Source organism: Camelina sativa, chromosome 6 (genome assembly GCF_000633955.1).
Source record: "Camelina sativa cultivar DH55 chromosome 6, Cs, whole genome shotgun sequence".
Classification (NCBI taxonomy): Eukaryota; Viridiplantae; Streptophyta; class Magnoliopsida; order Brassicales; family Brassicaceae; genus Camelina; species Camelina sativa.
The window spans coordinates 17,755,006-17,776,626 of record NC_025690.1 but is presented as its reverse complement, the minus strand read 5'-3'; the positions used below and the strand labels follow the sequence as shown (position 1 = coordinate 17,776,626).

Here is a 21,621-nt window from a genome sequence, read left to right as displayed (position 1 = left end):
TTTTTTTTTTTTTTTTTTTTCTTTTCTTTCCTTTTCTAACACAATAATGTTTTTTTTTATATATATTTGGGCCACGGAAGCTTTCCAAGTTCCAAGTTTTAAGGCAGTTGCTAAGTTCATATCAGACTTGGTATATTTTTATATTGACGGAGCTAGTAAATGGAGTTAGTGAGAATGTTGATTTCCAAAAGTTTTTGGACGGTTTTATAATCTGTATCAATCAATAAAGATAAATCACAAAGAAACGACTTAGGAATTCAGATAAATTGTTAAACTTTCTTTATATCATACTAAAATTTTAAAATCCACTAAATAAGATGGTAATCAATGGTTAAAAATTATAAATCCAATAATAATATTTATACAAATATGTACCATTTAGTTCTTCTACTTAAGAGTAAGACTGATGTACGTTAAAAAAAAAAAAAAAAAAAACTGAACCGAATGTTTCAAATCTGTACACTTGGCTCAAAAACTAGGAACCATCTGCTAAAAACCTGCCTGAAGTTTAACATATTTATCAAAGCTTCAATCATCTTCAGATTAGTTAGCTGAGCTACTTGGATCAAATCCTCTATTTGTTTCTGTTACAGAGGCAGAGAAGACAGGTTCAAGACTCTCGTTTATGCTCTTTGTTTGTCTCTTTACCCTTTGTGTCCTCTGAGGTGTATCTTCACCATTTGCTTCTTCCTTTGCTTTCGGAGAAACTCTAGATTTCGGAGTTGAAGCAGCTTTCCTCTGCCAATCACCGCACATAACCATTTGCTTTTAGTAAATATACTTAAGCCAAAACTAATCAAGTTAGCACCAAGACAAAGACCCTTAGCAGAACAACTGATGTTAAATTTGCAACCAGGCCTTGTATAGTGCATAGAACATGAACCTAACGAAATGTAATGAGAAAGGCAAATGAAAGAGTGAGTTTGTGACATGTATACCTTTTTATTACCGGATTTTGTCTTTTCCCGCTCTTCCAAAGGTTCCTGTCTGTTATCCTGTCGTTCAGCATCTTCTAACTCTTCCAAAGTTGCATCTCCTTCAGCATCTATTCTGATACATTTAGTTGACTGTTTTTTCTTCTGCCTGTCCTTCACCTGGAAGACGTAATAAAGTTATGAGTGACAGAATTTAGATTCCTGAAATATTAGATGTAATAAAAATTTTGTGCCCCACCTTTAATGGTAGATTTCTCAATTTCTGCTCCATTTTTGCTGCCTCGGCATCATCCATTAGCAGCGATACCACATCCGCAGGGTCAAAAACATCATCACCCTGAACATGACCTCCTGTCATAACAAGCTGTTGAACTGTATTTTTCTGACTTGCCCTGTGCAGAATTTTCTCTTCCACCGTCTCCTTGCATATGAGCCGATATACAGTAACCTGTAAGAGGGATTTAAATAAGAAAAAGAGATCAGGTGCGACACAGAAAATAATCCCATTGGTAGATGCTTGTTCACGTGCTTGAAGTTTTGGTCATTATGAGATTAGAAGAAAAAAAGCAGAGAATGAGCACTGACATCTTTTGTCTGACCAAGACGATGAGCTCTGTCCATAGCTTGTAAATCCAAGGTGGGATTCCAATCACTTTCATAGAAAATGACAGTGTCTGCAGCCGTCAAGTTGATACCAAGTCCTCCAGCTCTGGTGCTCAGCAAGAATACAAAAATATCGCTCCTGCAACCATGCATGGGTTACACTTGTGCACAGAAAGCCTCACGGGAACATCAAAAGATAGGCTTGAGAAAGTTAAATCCTACCTACGCTGAAAATCCCTAACCATATCTCGGCGATCCATAATGGTGGACGATCCATCAAGCCTGAGGTATTTGTACTTTCTATAGTTCATGTAATCCTGCATAAACATTAGATCGAAAATGTAAAGCAAAGGTGTAGATATCGATACTTGTGATACATAAAACACAAATTCATTTGTACAGTTAGGTCATAGGCTTGCTTCTNTCCACCGTCTCCTTGCATATGAGCCGATATACAGTAACCTGTAAGAGGGATTTAAATAAGAAAAAGAGATCAGGTGCGACACAGAAAATAATCCCATTGGTAGATGCTTGTTCACGTGCTTGAAGTTTTGGTCATTATGAGATTAGAAGAAAAAAAGCAGAGAATGATCACTGACATCTTTTGTCTGACCAAGACGATGAGCTCTGTCCATAGCTTGTAAATCCAAGGTGGGATTCCAATCACTTTCATAGAAAATGACAGTGTCTGCAGCCGTCAAGTTGATACCAAGTCCTCCAGCTCTGGTGCTCAGCAAGAATACAAAAATATCGCTCCTGCAACCATGCATGGGTTACACTTGTGCACAGAAAGCCTCACGGGAACATCAAAAGATAGGCTTGAGAAAGTTAAATCCTACCTACGCTGAAAATCCCTAACCATATCTCGGCGATCCATAATGGTGGACGATCCATCAAGCCTGAGGTATTTGTACTTTCTATAGTTCATGTAATCCTGCATAAACATTAGATCGAAAATGTAAAGCAAAGGTGTAGATATCGATACTTGTGATACATAAAACACAAATTCATTTGTACAGTTAGGTCATAGGCTTGCTTCTAGATATTACCTCAAGAATGTTCAGCATCTTTGTCATTTGTGCAAACAGAAGCACCCTGTGATTTCCAGCTCGAAGTCGCTTCAATAATATATCAAGTGTCTGTAGCTTCCCAGAGTCCTACGATCCAATTTTGTGATTAGAAAAGGGAGCTCATATTAAAGCCACTAAATATAAAAGGAAGCTTCAACAGAAAAAGAAACTACCGTGAGCAACTTTGCTGGGTCAAAACTTTGCATTGGAGGGCAAGAACCAAATATTCTATGCGTCAGTTGAAGCGCAGGCTGCACAACTGGAAGTTCTGAATCAAGTTCTTGGATTAAAGGATGTGGAAAGCTGTTCGGCTTCCTGGGTCCATTAGCTTCTGACGTTCGTGCAAAACCGATTAATAGTCTCTTAAGCCATGGTTGATGTAATTCTTCTGTAACTCTGTATGCAGAATTTCTGTCCGAGCAATGAATGCTTACCTGACACAAGCAAGTTCAAATAGCATGGTTGAGAAGACTTGGTAAGGAACTACCAAGGTTATGTCAGCAACTTAACAATTCAAAGAAATCATACCGGTGGAGCTCTGGCTTTTGGGATATAAGTATATGTAGAATGTAGGAGTTTGATATTTGAAAGAAGCCTATCCTGATGAGAGATCACTAGCGCTTCAAATGAAGGACGGGTAGGCCCTGTGCTTAGTCTCCTTTTCTGAAAATTAGTTTCCACTTTTGATGGCATCAGCAACATTCTTGTGACAGCTTTGGTTTTGAATCTCTCGATGTTATCGTCACTAAGATCATCATCCTTGGATTCTATAAGAGAGTTCACTAATTCATCCAAAAATTGCCGCTCCCATCTCAGTATAGAAAATAATAGCCTTTCCGCAACAGAACAAAGAGCAAGATATCCAACTTCTGATGGTGATAGATCTATCAAGCGAGAAAAGCCAAATGCTCCACTTCCACTAACCACTATATCAGCCCCATTATCAGATGGGAATATTGACCTAAAAATATACTCAGGTGAATATATATTAAAATGCTTCAGAAATGATTCTCTGGATATGCCACGCCCGACGGAAGAACAAAATGTTTCAGAATTTTGGAGCACCTCTTGGTGTAGTAGTTTAGGTATCTGAAAGAGAATGAAAATATTGAACCCAAAGGCAGGTCAGTGAAAGACTAGAGGATGTTCTTGACTTGATTTTATATATATAATGAACTGCACCTTGTGTATTATCGGATTTTGACCACCAGAATAATGTACATCCTCTAGCTCACCGAAGGGATGAGGTAAAAGAGAATTGGAAATCACTCCAAAGTAGAGATACGAGGTCCCTTCATTCCTCTCAAACAACTCAGGATGGTTGCAAACCTGACATCAGAAACACAAACATGAACTAGCATAAGCCATACCAGAAACGCTGGATGTGTCTTCTCATGTACGTTGTTTAAAAGGTAAATACACCTTCATATTGTATAATGTATGAGAAAGCAGGATAAGACGTAAGACAAAAGCAGGGAAGTAAATCCGGCTAGACAAGAGAGCTTACCTTCCTAAGTTGAATGACAATATTCATTAGATTCAATACTTTCTTTTCATTAAATTGTCCACGGTTGCTATCAAACAACTCAGCCAGAGAAATTTTGTTCTTAATAGCCTGATAAAAAGCTTGTTGACGAGAACTGAGCTTGCAGTGAACTGTAACTTCCGTCTTTGTAGTTAGCTCAGAAACTACATCTTTTTTTACCCTTCGAAGCATGAACGGCTTCAATATCGCATGCTGTTAGGAAAAAGAAAGATATTGTGAGTGACTAAACAACTTTAAATGGTAAAAAGATGCATATGCAGCACACATTTGAAGAACTCCTGGAGAACCAGGAATCGTTATAACTGGAAGTTTGGAATTAACAAACCCTTCTAACTGCAAAGGAAGAGGCAGAAGATTGGCTGTTAGAAACCGAAAAAAAAAAAAACAAGAGCCCCAGGACGAGGAGTAACCATTGTTGGTTAACTAGGAAGCTTCTCGTTCATGACAGATGCAAATACATGAATGTCGTTATATAAAAATGAATGGTGTTTTCTTAAAAGTCTCACGACGGAATCATGCACTGGAAATTAAAAGTCAAGCAAAACCCTACTCATGGAGCCTAGATAAGAAGCAGACAGAAACTAAAAGAACTTGTCGTGTCCCCACAATAATGGTGCAATCAGAAAATGAAAACTCACCAGTCTGTTAAGCTGGTGCTCATTTAAAGTGCCTCCGTGTTCCGCATGATTCTCGATTCTGTTAATTAATTTGGATCATGTATCAGAAACAATTTCCTAGATTATTTCACAACATACTTTTGTATGACAATAAAGCAGACTAATAGTACAAACCCTTTTGAGAACCACTCATTAAATTGATCATGGCTGTCAAACAGCGTTGGCATGATGAAATGCAGCAGGGCCCATAACTCTGCCATGTTATTCTGAATTGGAGTACCAGTCAGAAGCAATCGGTTCCGACAGTTGAAACTAAGAAGGGTTTTCCATCTTATACTGTCAAAAAAAGAAAAAGGAAATGGAACTTGCATAAGAATTTAGCATCTCAAGTGATGTACAAGGAATTTCACAATTGTAACATTCCCATGCATGGCAATTCAAAAAAAAATTAAAAGTGATAAAAGAAAACCTTGAGAGCACAAACCTAATTTAACTTAATCAAGGGAAACGTACGAACCTGGTAGAACTTTTGATTGCTTGGGCCTCATCTAGCACCATATATTGCCACTTCACCCGGCGAAAATACTTTTCATCAGTGATTAATAGCTGGTAGCTAGTAATTAATATATGAAAGCCAGCANGTCAACAGAGAAACTTTAGAAAAGCGTAAAGATGATTCATTGATTGTGAAGCCTTTGAGAGAACCATCAGCTAAATAACGTGAGTTCTCACAATAGACATGGTTTCCTTCCGAGCGATAATATCTAATACTAGACATGGATAGTACAATACTAGCAGTACATATCACTTAGTGACTGAAACCCAACAACATTGCATGCTCTTCTGAAAATGCATATATGACAAGAAGCCCTAGAACAGAAAGGTGATCCAAGTGGAAACAAACATAACACCTAATTACACGATATGCAAACAGGATTGAGATAGTCTACATGGAAAAGATACAAACTTTGTCACCTCAAAAATATCACACAGCCGTTACCTTCGATACATACGCTTGGGATTGATTTTCTTTCTTAAAATTGTTCGTTCCTGTAATCCTCCCCAATATGGAAGTGTTTTCAAGTCAGGACAGAAACGACTGATTTCATCAGCCCAATTGTTTAGAACAGATGCGGGGGCAACAACCAGAAATGGACCCCAAATGTTCTTTTCCTGTGTGAGAAGACTAATGAGTTTTAACACGACCAAATCACTACAAATATAAAAGACCAACAACACTATTTACCTCAGCCAAATGTGCCAAGAACGCCATAGCTTGAATAGTCTTACCCAATCCCATTTCATCAGCAAGTATGCCATTCAAACCCTGTAGTATATCAAACAATAATCTTAGTGCAGACCCATACAGAAAGAGAATTCCTGAGGGAAAGAATTTCTTCCACTAAATCCCATGCAACAAATAATATATGTAAGTAGAGGTTGAGAGAACCTGCTCATAACAATTGACTAGCCACTGAAGGCCTTTCATTTGGTATTCTTTAAGGGTTCCTTTAAATAACTCTGGAGTCTGAACTGTTGATGTAACAGGCATTGTAGATCTGCAGAGTAGGGAGATTTAATTGGCTTGATACACTAAAATCTCAAAGAAAAAGTATGGAAACAACAAGAACACAAACTCACGGGTTATGCAGATCTATATTGCTCGAGCCACAAACTGATATATCATTTGAAGGACCTTCCATTTCAGAAGTTTGCCGTAGCTTCATATATTCTGTGTCAAATGCGTTTGTTATTTGCTTCTGCTTAGACACAGCATCTTGAGCAGCTCTCAGGACCTTTTCCTTCAGTTCAGCCTCTTCATGATCCTCCACCTCAGAAGGTCCTGAGGTTGAAGTTTCTGGGAGCTCTTCGTCAATCAGATTTTCATCTCCTATTGGCAAGGCTTCAGAAGGATTTGAATCGGTCTTGTTTTGCATGAAGTGACTGTAAAGCTCAGTCTGTTTAATAAGAAAATTGAGACTTTGTTGCTGCCTTTTTGCCTCTCGAAGCTCTTGTTCACGTTTAAAAGCCTCTTGAGCTTCCTTTTCTTGCTTTTTCCTCTCTTCTGCCTGTCAACATCGTCAAATTATTCCAAGTGCACCGTTCAAAAAAGCTCCAGATAAAGAATGACATTAAAAAAAATTCCAAATCTACTACATAACTTCATCCATTTCCATAGTCAAGTTTACTTTCTCAGGTCCTTATTTACGAGAGAGGGCACAGAAACCCGTGCAAAAGCATGTATGATTACAAAAAAGTTGGCAGCAGAATCTGCAACCCGATCTAGTTGGCAGCCTGAAAGTGTACTATAACGTCAAAGGAGAATAGAAACTGTACCATCTGCTTGTCATATCGCTTCCAGAATAGCAGCATGTCTCTCGATATCTTCCTGGTGCGTATCGGTGCAGTCCTTGGGATTTTGTATGATCTAGCCACCTTCATTCTCACCTGTGAACTCAAAGTAACATCAAATGAGAGACTACTCTAAAATGAAATGCAAGAGAATAGCCATGTAGAAAAGCAAATGTAATAAAAAACTAAAAATGAGCAGATAAAGCAATAACATGAGCGCGGATTTCAATACCTCTCTTTGGCAACCATCTGCAAACCTCTTAGCATCAATTGATTGTTTTCGATGAGAAGTAGTGAAAATTCTATGGTGTTTTGGTATATCTCTTCTGACTATGTTGATCCAGACTTTTCTAAATTTGTCCCTTTCTGCCTTCTCAATGACTGCAGGATCATTCTTCGCCTTCAGCTTCTTAGGTAGACTTCGTTTAACAATCTGAAGAAAGAATACATTAAACGATGTAGGAACAAATAAATAAATAATGTTGCCAGAGCCGTGAAGGATACAAAATAATGAATATTTTCATAAAAAATACTGTCACATGTTCCAAACCTCGTATGTATCCCCCTTCTCCAGAACCTTCACGTAATGGACCTGGAAAACACCACCCTCTGACAGAATTATCCGTGCAGTACTTCCAGCAGCTCCTTCAGGAATGGCAGAATCCATTGCAGCTTCTGACACCTTGAGGCTAAAATTTGGGGTGGAGTTTGAAGATGATAGGGCCTTCACTCTAGCTTGAAGAGATTCATATTGAGGTCGAGGCTCACCCATTCCATTACGGCTTCTTACTCCAGACCTTTTATCACTAGCCATCAGTTCTGCTAATGATCTCAGATCCAGAGTTCCTTTCAAGTAAAATTCTTCCACATGAATATCTGAAAAGCTTGGTAAGTTCAATGACGCCACCAGCTTGTCATAACTTGGGGGGATTTTGTAGATGACACCATCACCAATGTCCAAATACGAAGGTTCATATGCTATTCTGCAAAATTCAACGTGTCAATATAGGAAACCAAACACGATTAGTTAAGTAAACAGACTACACAGGGTTACACAGAGTTACTTTCAACATACTTGGGGGTAATATCACAATCTTGGTAGCTTCCTCGCCTTTGTGGGATCACGTCAGCTGCAAAATTTGGAGAGGTGTCCATGTCATAGAATCTCCCATAGTGATCATTCCCTGGTTTCCTACCTCTGTAACTGCCTCCATTGCTTTTTAGCACCGGAACACCCATCAGATGCGTGGGAGTCCCTTGAGACTCCTTGACCCTACTTTTGAATTTTTGAACATGCTCCCCAAGCATTGATCGGTAGTGCTCCTCAGTAACATGTCGATTGTAGAGGTCATCATCCTCTGCATCATCAGCTTCTGTCCACCGCTTCCTCTTCTTGGAGCTCACATTCATTCCCGATTTAGACCCATTACTGTAGTTTGCCACTAGCCCACCTTTGACCATTAACAACCATATAGACAGATCACACACACACACAAGATAAACGTCATTCAAACAATCAACAGTTGGTGGCAAAAGTTAATTCCATAAAACAAATTAAAAAAAAAAAAAAAAAATTGTACCTTGAGTGCTTCTACTTTCGTCCTGGCTACTACTCCCATAATAATCAACTTCATCTTCAGGTTTCCGAATTCTGAACTTCCTCAACGGCTGCAAGAACCAAAAAATCCCATAGTTAAACAAAAAGCCCACTGTAGAAAGAAACAAGGAGAAGCTATACAATTGCAAGATACCCAATCACCAAAACTACATTATTCATCACACTCACATGATCATCATCCAACAAGTAAAACCCATGAAGAGGACAACACAGCCTAAAAATTTCAAGAAAAATAAAAAAAAAATAGAGACCCAACAGACCTCGAGATCGAAGAGATTCGCGTAAGGCGAGTCCTTCGGTGGTCGTCTTGAAGGATCCATGAGAGACAGAAGAGAATGACACGGCGTTAAAATTTGGAGATTTTTAACCCTTAAAAGCTGCTGAGTAGTACGCAACTATTCGTCACGAGAAGAAAAAAAAAAAAAAGAGTTGGGTCTCGAAGAAGAACCCTAATCCCAGTTTGATAGAGGAAGACGGAGAAAGGTTAAAGAAGAACATGCGCAAGTTAGTGGACACAGGCGGTACGGGAAGAAGTCCAGACTACTAAAATACGCCATACAAATAAAAGCTTCTTACCGTGCGCCCCTCCACAAAAATCATTTTTTAATTATTTTTTTCTTAACCCCTCCGGTACCGGCCGATCCGATAACGACGGCTAAGTATCGTTTTGGAGAAACAAATAACTTGTGGGGGAAAAGAGAAAATATATGAAGTTAAAGGGGCGAATTTAGAAATAATGAAAGTTCTTATTCGAGAAAACCCTAATTTTAGATTTGCCTCATCGTCTCTGGGAACTCCATCTCTGCCGTCTTAAGAAGATAATTTCAGTGAGAGAAGCGGCGGAGAGATTGAGAGATTTTGCGACGATGGAAGAAAGCAAAAAGAACTATGACCTGACACCGCTAGTAGCGCCTAACCTCGACAGACACTTGGTGTTTCCTATACTCGAGTTCCTTCAAGAGCATCAGCTTTACCCTGAGGAGCAGATCCTCAAGTTTAAGATCGAGCTTTTGAGCAAGACGAACATGGTTGATTACGCTATGGATATTCACAAGAGTCTCTACCATAGTGAAGACGCTCCTCAAGGTATTCCTCTCTGCAAATATCTGTGAATTTGCGTTTTTTTTTTTTTATAAGTTTCGTTTGATTGATGATGAATGTGGGAATTTTTTGGTGGTAGATATGGTGGAGAGAAGAGCAGAGGTCGTGGCCAGGCTTAAATCTTTGGAGGAGGCAGCTGCACCTCTTGTGTCTTTTCTTTTGAACCCTAGTGCTGTGCAGGAGCTAAGAGCTGACAAGCAGTACAATCTCCAGATGCTCAAGGAACGCTACCAGGTTGTGTGATTTGGATGATAAAGTTGTCTAATTTTGTAAAATGTTATCCAGATTTGCATTTGTTTGGTAGTGAGGAACTCTAATCTTATATGGCATGTTGTCTTTTATCAGATTGGTCCAGACCAGATTGAGGCTTTGTATCAATACGCCAAGTTTCAGTTTGAATGTGGGAACTATTCTGGTGCTGCTGATTATCTTTACCAGTACAGAACCCTGTGCTCTAACCTTGAGAGAAGTTTGAGTGCCTTGTGGGGAAAGCTCGCATCTGAAATATTGATGCAAAACTGGGATATTGCTCTTGAAGAGCTTAACCGTCTCAAAGAGATTATTGACTCAAAGGTTTGTGTTTTAAACTTCTTCCAGCTTGTGACCTTTGAAATCACTATAGACGTGAGTATATATGCTCACTAGCATTTTGTTTTCAGAGTTTTGCATCACCATTAAACCAAGTGCAGAACAGGATTTGGTTGATGCATTGGGGTCTCTACATCTTTTTTAACCATGATAATGGAAGGACACAGATCATTGATCTTTTTAACCAAGACAAGTAAGTTTAAACCTCTATGTTATCTTCTGCAAGTCATATTTATATACCTTGCATCCCCCTCTATTTCCATACCTTTTAAGATAAGCTTGATCCAGATGTGATGAATTATGCATGGGCGGTATTTATGTGTGAAACAATGTTTAGGATTAAATTCAATCCTAATGCGCTAACAAGTGATTAGTAGTCACTAGTTGGAGAGTCTTCGCTTTCTTTTTTATCGAGACCTCTTAGGATTGTGCTTTGTGTATGGGCATTTGCTGAGTATAAAATCACTTTTTTTCCATGCTGCAGAGCTCTATACTAATTTGATTTGTTTTTCAGGTACCTGAATGCCATACAAACTAGTGCTCCACACTTGCTGCGTTACTTGGCAACTGCTTTCATTGTCAACAAAAGGAGAAGACCTCAATTAAAAGAGTTCATTAAGGTCATTCAGCAAGAGCACTACTCCTACAAAGATCCTATTATCGAGTTCCTGGCCTGTGTGTTTGTCAATTATGACTTTGATAGGGCTCAAAAGAAGATGAAAGAGTGTGAAGAGGTAACTAATCTCACATTATATTTATTTTTGTTGGTGCGGAACTGTACAATCAACACTCCTAACATTTTAATATGATGTAGGTCATTGTGAATGATCCATTCCTTGGCAAGCGAGTTGAGGATGGGAACTTTTCAACAGTGCCACTAAGAGATGAGTTTCTTGAAAATGCTCGTTTATTTATCTTTGAAACCTATTGCAAAATTCATCAAAGGATTGACATGGGGTAAGTTCTCACATTCGGTTACTTGTTTATGTTTCCACATAACTCTCTGCTCTCAGGATTACTCATATTTTGAAACATTTTCCCAATTCCTTCCTTATCTTTCTTCATGCATCAAAATTTTATGCCATATCCAGCTATTTAAGTTAAGAGGAACTATTACGGTCCTGTGGTTTTAAATTTGTATTCATATCGAATCTGTTATGTCTTTGTCAGGGTGCTTGCTGAAAAGTTGAATCTGAACTATGAGGAGGCCGAGAGATGGATTGTGAACCTAATCCGCACCTCAAAGCTTGATGCCAAGATTGATTCTGAGTCAGGAACTGTAATCATGGAGCCTACTCAGCCCAACGTGTAAGAAGATACAGATTTATACTTAAATCTATTACATCATTCTTATCCTAATCCTGCGAGTCTGAAATTTCTACAATCTTATCTCGTTTCCACTTTATGCAGGCATGAGCAGTTGATAAACCACACCAAAGGCTTATCAGGACGGACTTACAAGTTAGTGAATCAGCTCTTGGAACACACACAGGCGCAAGCTACTCGCTAATCAAAATTTGGCTGTGGAAACCTTTCCTTGATACAACCTAGCTTTGCTTAACTGGAATCATTTTCCTTTTTATTGCTCTGAATTCACCTTTTACTTTGAAAAAGTTTATGGAGTTGTTTCTATTTGAAATGTTGGATCCACACGTTGGAAAATTTGCCAACCAAATGAGCCCTTTCTCTAACCTTCTGAAGAATGATTCCAATCAAAGCTTTTAAAAGTTTTTGTCTCGTGATGAATCCAATATAAGTTTATCAAAGCTTTTAAAAGTTTTTGTCTCGTGATAACACAAGTCTCTACCTTACATTGAGAATATCTGTTTCGCTTAAAGAGCAAGGATAATAATATACGTCAAAAATAAGAAAAAAACAAAACTTCAGATTATGTCAATTCGCTTAAGAGTATAGACAAATGTCGCAAACCATAGGCTCATTCATAGCATATGTCACCACAAGTAAGAAAATCAAAACTTTAGATTATGACACTGGTAAGAAGAACATGTCACAAACAAGTATATCAACTCGTAAAGTATAAAATTACACCCGGAATCCAACACACCAGAGCCATAAAAAGAGAGAAGAACTCCATTTTTATAATCTAACCTATGAGAAGTCCTTTCAATATGAAGGACTCGCAGATGGTTTCAATTTCTTTGGAGGTGGGTTTCCTCCAGAGAGCACCACATATGAATAGAAACACAACATGCAAGCACTGCAGTGAAAAAGACATGAACACGCGGTTACATGAATCCCACTAAAGATCATCAGTCTGATGTAGATCACAAAAAGTATTTTTTACCTGACGACAGCAAAAAGCCCGGCTGGAACCAGCTTCTTAGTCTGCAAAAGTACAACATTGAACAGGTGAATTCAAGCAAGCAAAAATAAACAATCAGCAAGATCACAAAGATGATAAAATACCATAGAATAAGCTGTGAAGTTCTTCCAGAAGACGACAGCTGACAGCACTGCAATATAAGGGTTTGGAAGAATGAGTAAGCACAAAAGCTTTTATGGATAAACAGAAACATTTTGATAGACATTCATGAGCTCTTGATTCACAGATGACCACTTCTAGGATTACACATTATAATTACATGGATTTTCATATATCCACTTATCAATTGTAAGTTATCAGTGATGACTTGATGAAATGGAATTACAGATAGAATGTAGTGATTACAAATCACCAGTTAAATATTTCTGTAGAGTGTAGACAGTAAATGAAGATTCTTACCTGCTTGTCCTAGTATATAAGGAAAACAAGATTTTCCCTGTCGCCAAATCTTTAAGCTCAATGTACTAAGGGCTAGAAGGCCACCACCATAGAGGACACCAGTAGTTAAACTAGTAAGATTTCGTGAAAACGCAAACCCAAGAATCCCTCCACTTATAACGAGACCACCTAATCAATTACCATTAATGAAGCGGAATTAACACAAACTGAGTTACCCTGAAAATACATACTCTCATATGGGAAATGATAGACTTGAAATGTTAAGAAACAAAACTTAAAAAATGCTAAGATTTGAAACTAAGTTTGTGAGGCACAAGGGAGTACCATAAGGAATGCCAAAACAGAAGTCGTGGATCTTTGCTGCTCGAATTGGTTGTGCAGAAACATGTTCCTCTACTGGCTCTGTGATAATATCTTTACTGGTAGCAGACTCATCCACAGTGGAAAAAGGTGTCGACGTTTTCTCAGCAATAGGCTTTGAAACCTCAGCTGCATAGCTAAGGGACGCTGGTGTTTCTGAGCTATTCCCATCAACGCTTCTAACTACAAAAGACTGCACCATTCTAAAGCGAATTAGCCACTAGTGGTGACATCATCAGTCCCAGATAGCACATAGAGACGAACAAAAAAAAAACTGGATATGATTGTTTCAAGCTATTCCCTATACTCAAATCAGAAAATGAAAAATAATTTGATTACACAAACAAAAAATCATATAACATTCCCTACCAATCTAAGCCAAAGAAGCGGGTTTCAATTCAAGTCCAAAGAAGAGCAAAAGACTAATGTTCAGTACAGCCAAAATCAAATCAAAGCTCATATTCTTATTACAGTAATCAGGAAAGTAAAACAAATAGAGAGTATTGGGCATTAACGTAACCAAATCGAGATGAAAAACAGATAAGTCTTTTTCGCGATATCTGAAAAGTTTACCTGGGGACGAAACGATCGGCTCTGGAAATGAAATTGGCGATTGGTGGATGAGAAACAAGCGAGCTGGGAGATTCGTGTAGCCATCGTCGAGATCTGAGACTGATCAAATTGAAGTGAAAAGTCAAAGAGATAAGAAATAGAGACTCGAATTTGAAGGAATGGAGCGTGGTAAGCACAAGAGAGATGGAGTGGTTTGATTTTTCTTTATGATCCAGCCGGCGCTAAGGACTCACTCTCTTCCTGAGAAGAAGAAGACGATGCTGATCGGACAATCTTGACCGTCCGTTCGTTGGATTTTGAAGTTGTTGAGTCAAAATGTTGGCAAGACTTACGCGCATATGATAATTCCGGTTCAGTTGGTTTAAGCTTTGACTTTTGGTGTTTTCGCATTAAGGTTAAGTTGACTTTTGGGAGATGAAGAACCGAATCCATTTTAACTTTCCGGTTTTAGTTGGTTTAAGCTTCGATTTATTTTACGTGGGCTCAGATTTGTCTCAGGTTCTTTGCTGGGCTCAATTTCGTTTTAGGCCCATTATTATTAGTTGTAAACTTGTAATAGACGTCGCGTATATATCGGAGAGAAAAAAAAGGAAAAGACTTGTCCGCAGCGCACATGCAACAAATCGTACGGTGCGACGACTCAAGAGTGGTAGACAATGAAAGTCTTCTTTTCCGGTACATACATCATAACCACAATATACAACAAAGCTTAATTAAAGGGAGAAAAGTTCCGCCACCTGGGTTCGAGTAGCATTGGCTATAAGGTTTGAAATTTAACATGGTTTTCCCTGGCTCCAGGAGATTGGTTTTTGGATCTAGAAAACTTTTAAGATCACTCCTGAGTTATAAAAAAAAAAAAAGACAGAGCCGGCACCAAAACTTTAATTTCTATTTGACCGTTAGGATTTACATACGAACCACTAAACCAAAAATGAGGAAGAATTATATTAGGTAAAACAAAAAAAAGGTTGTGAAAAAAAAAAAAAAAAAAGATGTGTATTTTTTCTTATATAGATGAAAATATCAAAATAATGTACGTTCGTTTGTAAAGAAGATTGTTATAACGTTGGAAATATCTTGACCTCAAGTCATGTCCATCAACAACACGGAATCTCTCAAATTCTGTCGCCTAACTTAATTAGAACTCTACGTATAATTTTCGTCGGTTTAATATCACATGCACTACACTACACAACATACAACACGTCCGTCCCTTCTTCTGCTTATCAAAAAAAAACACGTCCCTTCATGACCGTGATAACTCAGCCATGTATATGGTCTAAAAAATTTCACATATTTTTCGTACTGATTTTCTAACCTACAATGCCGTAAGTAGCTATTCAAAGTTGGGTTTAATAAATAATATGGTATAAATCTTAAGAGTGTAATTAATACGATTATGTTTATTCATACATGAATTGCTTAGATTACAATTGGGTAGAGGTGTCAAGTGGGCTACATGCCCGCGGGCCTAGCCCAAATAGTACCTCAGTGGGACGGACATGAACACTAAATATTAAGCCCGTTAAAAAGCGGATCTTGCGGATCTAGCCCAAACGGATTGTGGGTTTTAGCGGGTTATACCCGCGGGTTGGCGGGTTGGCCCGCTGTCTTCAAATATTAAATAAAAATAAATATTTAATATAGATACATAACTATTTTTATATAATTTTAAATATATATCTTTTAAAAGTACGTGGTAACCAATGTTTTTAAACCCGGACCGGACCGGCCGGTTGGACCAGTCCAACTGTGACCCGATAGGCATTCCGGTCCGGGTTACCTCTAAAAACAGGACAATTAAAAACCCGTAAAAAACCGGAAAACCCCGCTAAAAACCCGTGAACCGGCGGGTCGGACCAACATGTCAATATCAAATTAAAATATTTTATTTTTATCACACTTCAGACCCAAACCAAATTAAAATTAAATGTTGTTATTTATTGAAAAATCACTTAGTTATTTTATCTAATCATTTAAAAGTTTAATTTTAGTTGTTTAGTATTTCATTATGTATGTTTTGTTCATTTATTTATAGAAAAGTAGATGTTACATTTATAAAAGGTAAACAAACCAATAAACTAATTGACCCGTGGTTCAACCGGTCCGACCGGTTGACCCAGTGACCCAAAAGACTTCTGGTTCACCTTTCGGTTCGGTTTTAAAAACATTGGCGGTAACACAAATAATTTAATGTAAAAAATTAAAACATCTATAAAAAGTTAATATACCGTGGTTCAACCGGTCCGACCGGTTGACCCAGTGACCCGAAAGACTTCTGGTTCACCTTCCGGTCCGGTTTTGAAAACATTGATGGTAACACAAATAATTTAATGTAAAAAAATTAAAACATTTATAAAAAAATAATATAAACATTGATTTTATTTAAAATTGTTTTTAATTATTATTTATTATTTTTACTTTATTTTAATATATTTTCTTATTAATTTTATTTTACTTTTTTAATATATTATTTAGGCTCGCAGAATTAGCGGGCCGGCCCGTTGCAGTCCAAAATATAGAAATTGCTCGCTGCGGACTGTCAGATGGACGCGGACCGCCCGTTTGACACCTCTACAATTGGGTACGTATTCATATAAAGGAATGCTGTTTTCCAACTTTACATTTTTTCAGAGTGTTTCCCGGATCGAACGTGTAGATTAAAATGACTTCAGTGTATGACGTGTTTTGGGGATCGAAAGTGTAGATGGTTGTGAACGCAGGTAATGTCCTCGGATCTAAAAACGTATTAATGGTCCACGATTCTCGTATGATCAACGGCTTAAATTACACTGATGATCCAATATACTACCCAAAAAATCATTTAAATTTTAGTAGTACTTAGCATATATATCAAAAAAGAAAACGAATTTTTTTTATGGGCGATTTTTCCTAATTAAAACACATTTAAATTAGTATCTCGAGCTAGTTTTTTTTTTCCTTATGATAAGGGAAAGCTACTTGTGTAGAAAAAAACTCATATTGTTAAGACTTTTCAAAACGTAGATTTTGACTTGACGACTTAATTTGGTTTCATTCATTGACTGACTTGAACCCCAGGCTTCGCCGGTTCGCCCTATAAATTAGGTGGTAAATGGTAAGATTTTAAACATATAAAATTTCACAGTATCATCATAGAAAAATCATGAAAATGTCTGAATCAAGGATCTTTGCCTCACCACCAATGTTGATGATTCTTCTCAGCCTTGTAATAGCTTCCTTCTTCAGCACCACAGGTTCAATCTTCTTTTAAGCTACTCTAACATCTCTTAATTATTTTCGCTCTACAGAAACTGATTCAATTTATTTTTACTAATTAATGATTCTTATTTTGGATAATGAAGCTGGACAAATCGGAGTATGCTACGGGATGCTAGGTAAACCCTTTCCAAGTCCATCGGAAGTTGTGGCTCTTTACAAGCAACAGAACATCCAGAGGATGCGTATCTACGGGCCTGACCAAGCCACTCTTGAGGCTCTCCGTGGCTCTAACATCGAGCTCATCCTCGATCTTCCCACTTCACAACTTGCAGATATGGCCAACCAAGCGAATGCCGACAAGTGGGTCCAAGAAAATGTTCAGCGCTACATTGACGGTGTCAGATTCCGGTACATCAACGTCGGAAATGAGGTGAAACCCTCAGATGGGCAATTTCTCTTACCAGCAATGCAGAACATCGAGAAAGCACTATCTGGAGCAGGGATTGGAGTCAAGGTCTCAACGTCTATAGCCACCGACACCACCACAGACACGAATCCTCCGTCTCATGGAAAGTTCAAGGATGAGTATAGCTTTCTTACACCAGTGATAGATTTCTTGGCGAGCAAGCAATCTCCCCTGCTCGCAAATATTTACCCTTACATCGCCTACATAAGTGACAAGGCCAACATCCATCTAGACTTCGCTTTGTTCACCTCTCAGTCTACTGTGTTCACTGACGAAAAAAATTTGCAATACCAAAACCTCTTCGACGCAAGTCTAGACTCTGTTTATGCGGCATTGGAGAAATCGGGAGGCGGATCGATGGAAGTCGTGGTGTCTGAGAGCGGTTGGCCCACGGAGGGAGGAGACGGGGCCAGTGTCGAAAACGCGAAAACTTATGTTAACAATTTGATACAACATGTGAAGAATGGATCACCGAAAAGGTCAGGTAAAGCTATAGAGACTTATATATTCGCTATGTTCGACGAGAATCAGAAGGATGGTGACTATGAGAAGTTTTGGGGACTGTATCATCCGGATCAACAGCCTAAGTATGAAGTTGGTTTCAACTAATCCTTACAAAGACTTCTTGAAGAAGAAAGGGGGTCACCGGGTCAGAGACTTGTGGGCTCTTTTGTTTTTTTTGTAAGGGTAAACTTGTTGTAATAATAAGGAATAATGAGCCATGACTATGTTTTTATTACATAGTTTTAAAATACAATACAAATTTTAAATTTAAATTGATGAAGTCAATATGAAATTTGTTGGTTCATCATCGTAAGAAAGTTTTTATAACTGAAGAAATTTTGGATATCCTGATAATGTACTCTTAACCAGCGAATACATTATCTGATCCATACATGTATTTAGTGTTGTGCTTACATCTAATAACAGTTCTGATAATTTAAATCCGGAACAGATAGGGACCGACACATACGCATGAACATAGCCATCAAGTCCATCCCCAACACTATACCAAAAGCCATCATCACCAACATTATACCCAAAAAAATAAAAGCCATCACCATTGGTTTATTTTTATCGTCCAACTGAACGAGAATTTTCTTTGGCTATTAGTATCACTAAACAACACACATCCCTTCATGATAGTGATCTTTAGGTCTATAGTTCCAAACTCAATCTTGTGGTTTGAGTTTTTTACTTATTTAACCATTTTTGTTTTCTTATATTGATTCTCTAGGCAGGTGTGAGATAACTACGACTTGATAGTTGAAACTGAGAATACATTGTATCTCACACATGCAGAATAATATTAATTATTTAAAACGACGACGCAATTATGTATATAGGAATATTCGCTTAAATTTTGTTGGATTGTAAACGGTTTAAGAAAACAGTGTTACAATTAGTGTAATTATATTTGTAAATGTGTATCGAAGGGAATTAAAGTAATATACAAGAGACATGATTTCAATTAGTTTTAATTTGGAAGTCTATGAGAAATTAAGAATGATATATATATCATTTTGATTCAATTATATATTGTCGGTTGTATCGTGAGATTTGGTTCAAGAATGTTAGGAATCATGCACACATGACACATCGTAGGTTAAAATACAATAAGTAACATAAGTCATTTCGCCATAATTGATGTTGGCCATTTCGTTTAATGACGTAACGATACCATAGGCAATAATGGGTCCACGATCGACGTGTGATTAACGGCTTGTACCATGATTCCAAAATGCGAGTCCTCATCGCATTTAATCTTAAGACTTTATGGAGGTGTGTAGGGATCAACTATTCTGATTTTTTTTTTTTTATCTTCTATACATATTAATGGATTGTTAACAGAATAACAGAGTTCTTAAACCGCATTTGGTCTAAAAGATTAGTGATTTGTAGTTTCGATATCTTAAGATAGTCTGATCCGGCCTATTATTCAAAAATAAGTCATAGTATTCATCTTTAACCAAAAAAAAAAAAGTCATAGTATTCATTACTTATTTGAGATTTGGGTATTTGATTTTGGGGCTACGGAGGATTCGGTACAATTAAGATGAAGATTTTAGTGTCGAGCTAGTTAGGCCTATTGAAAGCTACGTGTATAGAAAACTCACATTCTTAGACTTTTCAAAGGACAAAGCAAAAAATATATATTAAAAAGATATTCATGAACGGTTGATTCAATGAATAACATTCCAAAACTAGTTAATATTGACGACTTTAGTTTGCTTCATTTCATTGACTTGAATCCCTCCATTACCTCTATAAATTGGGCGCAAAATGCTACGATTTTAAACACACATAAAGTAGCAAGCATAACAATAATCATTCTCTTAACATCATCTTTATAAGTTGTTCATGAAGATGTGTAATGGATCGAGTCTCGTAGCCTCACTACCACTGTTGCTGCTTCTTCTCAGCTTCATAATGCCTTCCTTCTTCGACACCGCAGGTTCAACATAATTTTCTTTTAATTCACTGTTTTTTTTTTCTTGGACAAAAATTTACTGAATATTATAACATTACTCTCTTTAATTAGATTTTGTTTCAGAATTTTATTAAAATGATTTACGATTATTTTTCACTAATGATTCTTAATTTGCAAATGAAGTTGGGCAAATCGGAGTGTGCTACGGGAGAAATGGAAACAACTTGCGACCTGCGTCAGAAGTCGTAGGGCTTTACCAACAACGGAACATCAGGCGGATGCGGATGTACGGCCCTAACCAGGAGGCTCTCAACGCTCTCCGCGGCTCCAGCCTCGACCTCCTGCTAGATGTTCCCAACTCTGATCTCCAACTTGTTGCCTCCAGCCAAGCTGCAGCCGACACGTGGGTTCGCAACAACGTCCGCAACTATAACAATGTCAGATTCCGCTACATCTCGGTCGGGAACGAGGTGCAACCCTCGGAGCCAGCTGCGAGGTTTGTCCTCCCCGCGATGCAGAACATCGAGAGAGCGGTTTCAGGCCTCGGGATCAAGGTCTCGACAGCTATAGACACCAGAGGCATTTCCGGGTTTCCTCCATCAAGTGGGACCTTCACGCCAGAATTTAGGAACTTTATCGCACCGGTGATAAGTTTCTTGGTAAGCAAGCAATCTCCTCTGTTCGTTAATATCTATCCTTACTTCAGCTACACACAAAACATGAGAGACATCCGTTTAGACTACACTCTGTTCACCGCACCTTCCACTGTAGTCACTGACGGACAAAACCAGTACCGAAACCTCTTCCACGCAATCTTAGACACTGTTTACGCATCATTAGAGAAAGCTGGAGGCGGATCGTTGGAGATCGTGGTGTCCGAGAGCGGTTGGCCGACCGCGGGAGGAGCCGCCACGAGTGCCGAAAATGCAAGGACTTATGTGAACAATTTGATTCAAACTGTGAAGAGTGGATCACCGAGGAGGCCAGGGAAAGCAATAGAGACTTACATATTTGCTTTGTACGATGAGAATTTGAAGCAGGGTCCCGAGATTGAGAAGTTTTGGGGACTGTTTCTTCCGAACCTACAACCTAAGTATGATGTCAATTTCAACTAATATCCTTGAACACTTAAAAAGGAAGTGGTATGAGATAAATACTTTGTATTGTAAAGGTTTCCAAAGAGTGGGAACTTGTTGTTGTTGTTGTTGTAATATTAAGGAATAATGAGACTAGAAAAATAATAAAATGAACATTATAAATTTCTAGTTCGCTTAAGACTTGAAAGTAAACACAATCGTAGCATCTCACCAGTAAGAAAGACAAAAGTTCAGATTCTGGCACTGGAAAGAACAGGTCACAAAATTACACAAGGAATCCAACACACCAGTCATCAAAAGAGATAAGACGTGCATTTTTC

At 38.1% G+C, this 21,621-nt stretch overlaps 5 protein-coding genes across 5 annotated transcripts in view; 3 read left to right on the top strand and 2 right to left on the bottom strand.

Annotated features, from left to right (window-relative positions):
- Nucleotides 1-9,276, bottom strand: part of LOC104792020 (DNA helicase INO80) — a 9,751-nt gene extending 475 nt beyond the window's left edge. Inside the window, exons 1-22 of the mRNA XM_010518041.2 lie at nucleotides 9,002-9,276; nucleotides 8,704-8,791; nucleotides 8,199-8,574; nucleotides 7,674-8,106; nucleotides 7,356-7,556; nucleotides 7,109-7,219; nucleotides 6,413-6,840; nucleotides 6,222-6,330; nucleotides 6,018-6,098; nucleotides 5,769-5,944; nucleotides 5,289-5,411; nucleotides 4,946-5,107; nucleotides 4,793-4,850; nucleotides 4,116-4,346; nucleotides 3,791-3,937; nucleotides 3,137-3,697; nucleotides 2,782-3,042; nucleotides 2,588-2,695; nucleotides 2,378-2,472; nucleotides 2,138-2,294; nucleotides 1,174-1,383; nucleotides 939-1,094 (exon numbers count right to left, since the gene is read on the bottom strand). Coding sequence (XP_010516343.1) covers nucleotides 939-1,094; nucleotides 1,174-1,383; nucleotides 2,138-2,294; nucleotides 2,378-2,472; nucleotides 2,588-2,695; nucleotides 2,782-3,042; nucleotides 3,137-3,697; nucleotides 3,791-3,937; nucleotides 4,116-4,346; nucleotides 4,793-4,850; nucleotides 4,946-5,107; nucleotides 5,289-5,411; nucleotides 5,769-5,944; nucleotides 6,018-6,098; nucleotides 6,222-6,330; nucleotides 6,413-6,840; nucleotides 7,109-7,219; nucleotides 7,356-7,556; nucleotides 7,674-8,106; nucleotides 8,199-8,574; nucleotides 8,704-8,791; nucleotides 9,002-9,061 — 4,332 coding nt within the window. The 5' untranslated portion in view covers nucleotides 9,062-9,276. The remainder of the gene's footprint in view (nucleotides 1-938; nucleotides 1,095-1,173; nucleotides 1,384-2,137; nucleotides 2,295-2,377; nucleotides 2,473-2,587; nucleotides 2,696-2,781; nucleotides 3,043-3,136; nucleotides 3,698-3,790; nucleotides 3,938-4,115; nucleotides 4,347-4,792; nucleotides 4,851-4,945; nucleotides 5,108-5,288; nucleotides 5,412-5,768; nucleotides 5,945-6,017; nucleotides 6,099-6,221; nucleotides 6,331-6,412; nucleotides 6,841-7,108; nucleotides 7,220-7,355; nucleotides 7,557-7,673; nucleotides 8,107-8,198; nucleotides 8,575-8,703; nucleotides 8,792-9,001) is intronic.
- LOC104792019 (eukaryotic translation initiation factor 3 subunit E) lies at nucleotides 9,501-12,133 on the top strand. The gene is made up of 8 exons (XM_010518040.2): nucleotides 9,501-9,827; nucleotides 9,922-10,076; nucleotides 10,188-10,415; nucleotides 10,502-10,623; nucleotides 10,945-11,164; nucleotides 11,245-11,387; nucleotides 11,601-11,738; nucleotides 11,841-12,133. The coding sequence occupies exons 1-8, from the start codon at nucleotides 9,608-9,610 to the stop codon at nucleotides 11,938-11,940; spliced, it is 1,326 nt and encodes a 441-aa protein (XP_010516342.1). The 5' UTR covers nucleotides 9,501-9,607; the 3' UTR covers nucleotides 11,941-12,133.
- Nucleotides 12,350-14,374, bottom strand: LOC104792018 (protein FATTY ACID EXPORT 1, chloroplastic-like). Its single transcript, XM_010518039.2, has 6 exons — nucleotides 14,107-14,374; nucleotides 13,498-13,726; nucleotides 13,174-13,341; nucleotides 12,858-12,904; nucleotides 12,736-12,776; nucleotides 12,350-12,648 (listed from the first exon to the last, which is right to left on the bottom strand). Exons 1-6 carry the CDS (start codon nucleotides 14,188-14,190, stop codon nucleotides 12,555-12,557), a joined length of 663 nt encoding a protein of 220 aa, XP_010516341.1. The 5' UTR covers nucleotides 14,191-14,374; the 3' UTR covers nucleotides 12,350-12,554.
- On the top strand, nucleotides 17,207-18,562 carry LOC104792017 (glucan endo-1,3-beta-glucosidase, acidic isoform-like). The gene is made up of 2 exons (XM_010518038.2): nucleotides 17,207-17,342; nucleotides 17,451-18,562. Exons 1-2 carry the CDS (start codon nucleotides 17,252-17,254, stop codon nucleotides 18,380-18,382), a joined length of 1,023 nt encoding a protein of 340 aa, XP_010516340.1. The 5' UTR covers nucleotides 17,207-17,251; the 3' UTR covers nucleotides 18,383-18,562.
- On the top strand, nucleotides 19,979-21,474 carry LOC104792016 (probable glucan endo-1,3-beta-glucosidase BG3). The gene is made up of 2 exons (XM_010518036.2): nucleotides 19,979-20,228; nucleotides 20,388-21,474. Exons 1-2 carry the CDS (start codon nucleotides 20,135-20,137, stop codon nucleotides 21,317-21,319), a joined length of 1,026 nt encoding a protein of 341 aa, XP_010516338.1. The 5' UTR covers nucleotides 19,979-20,134; the 3' UTR covers nucleotides 21,320-21,474.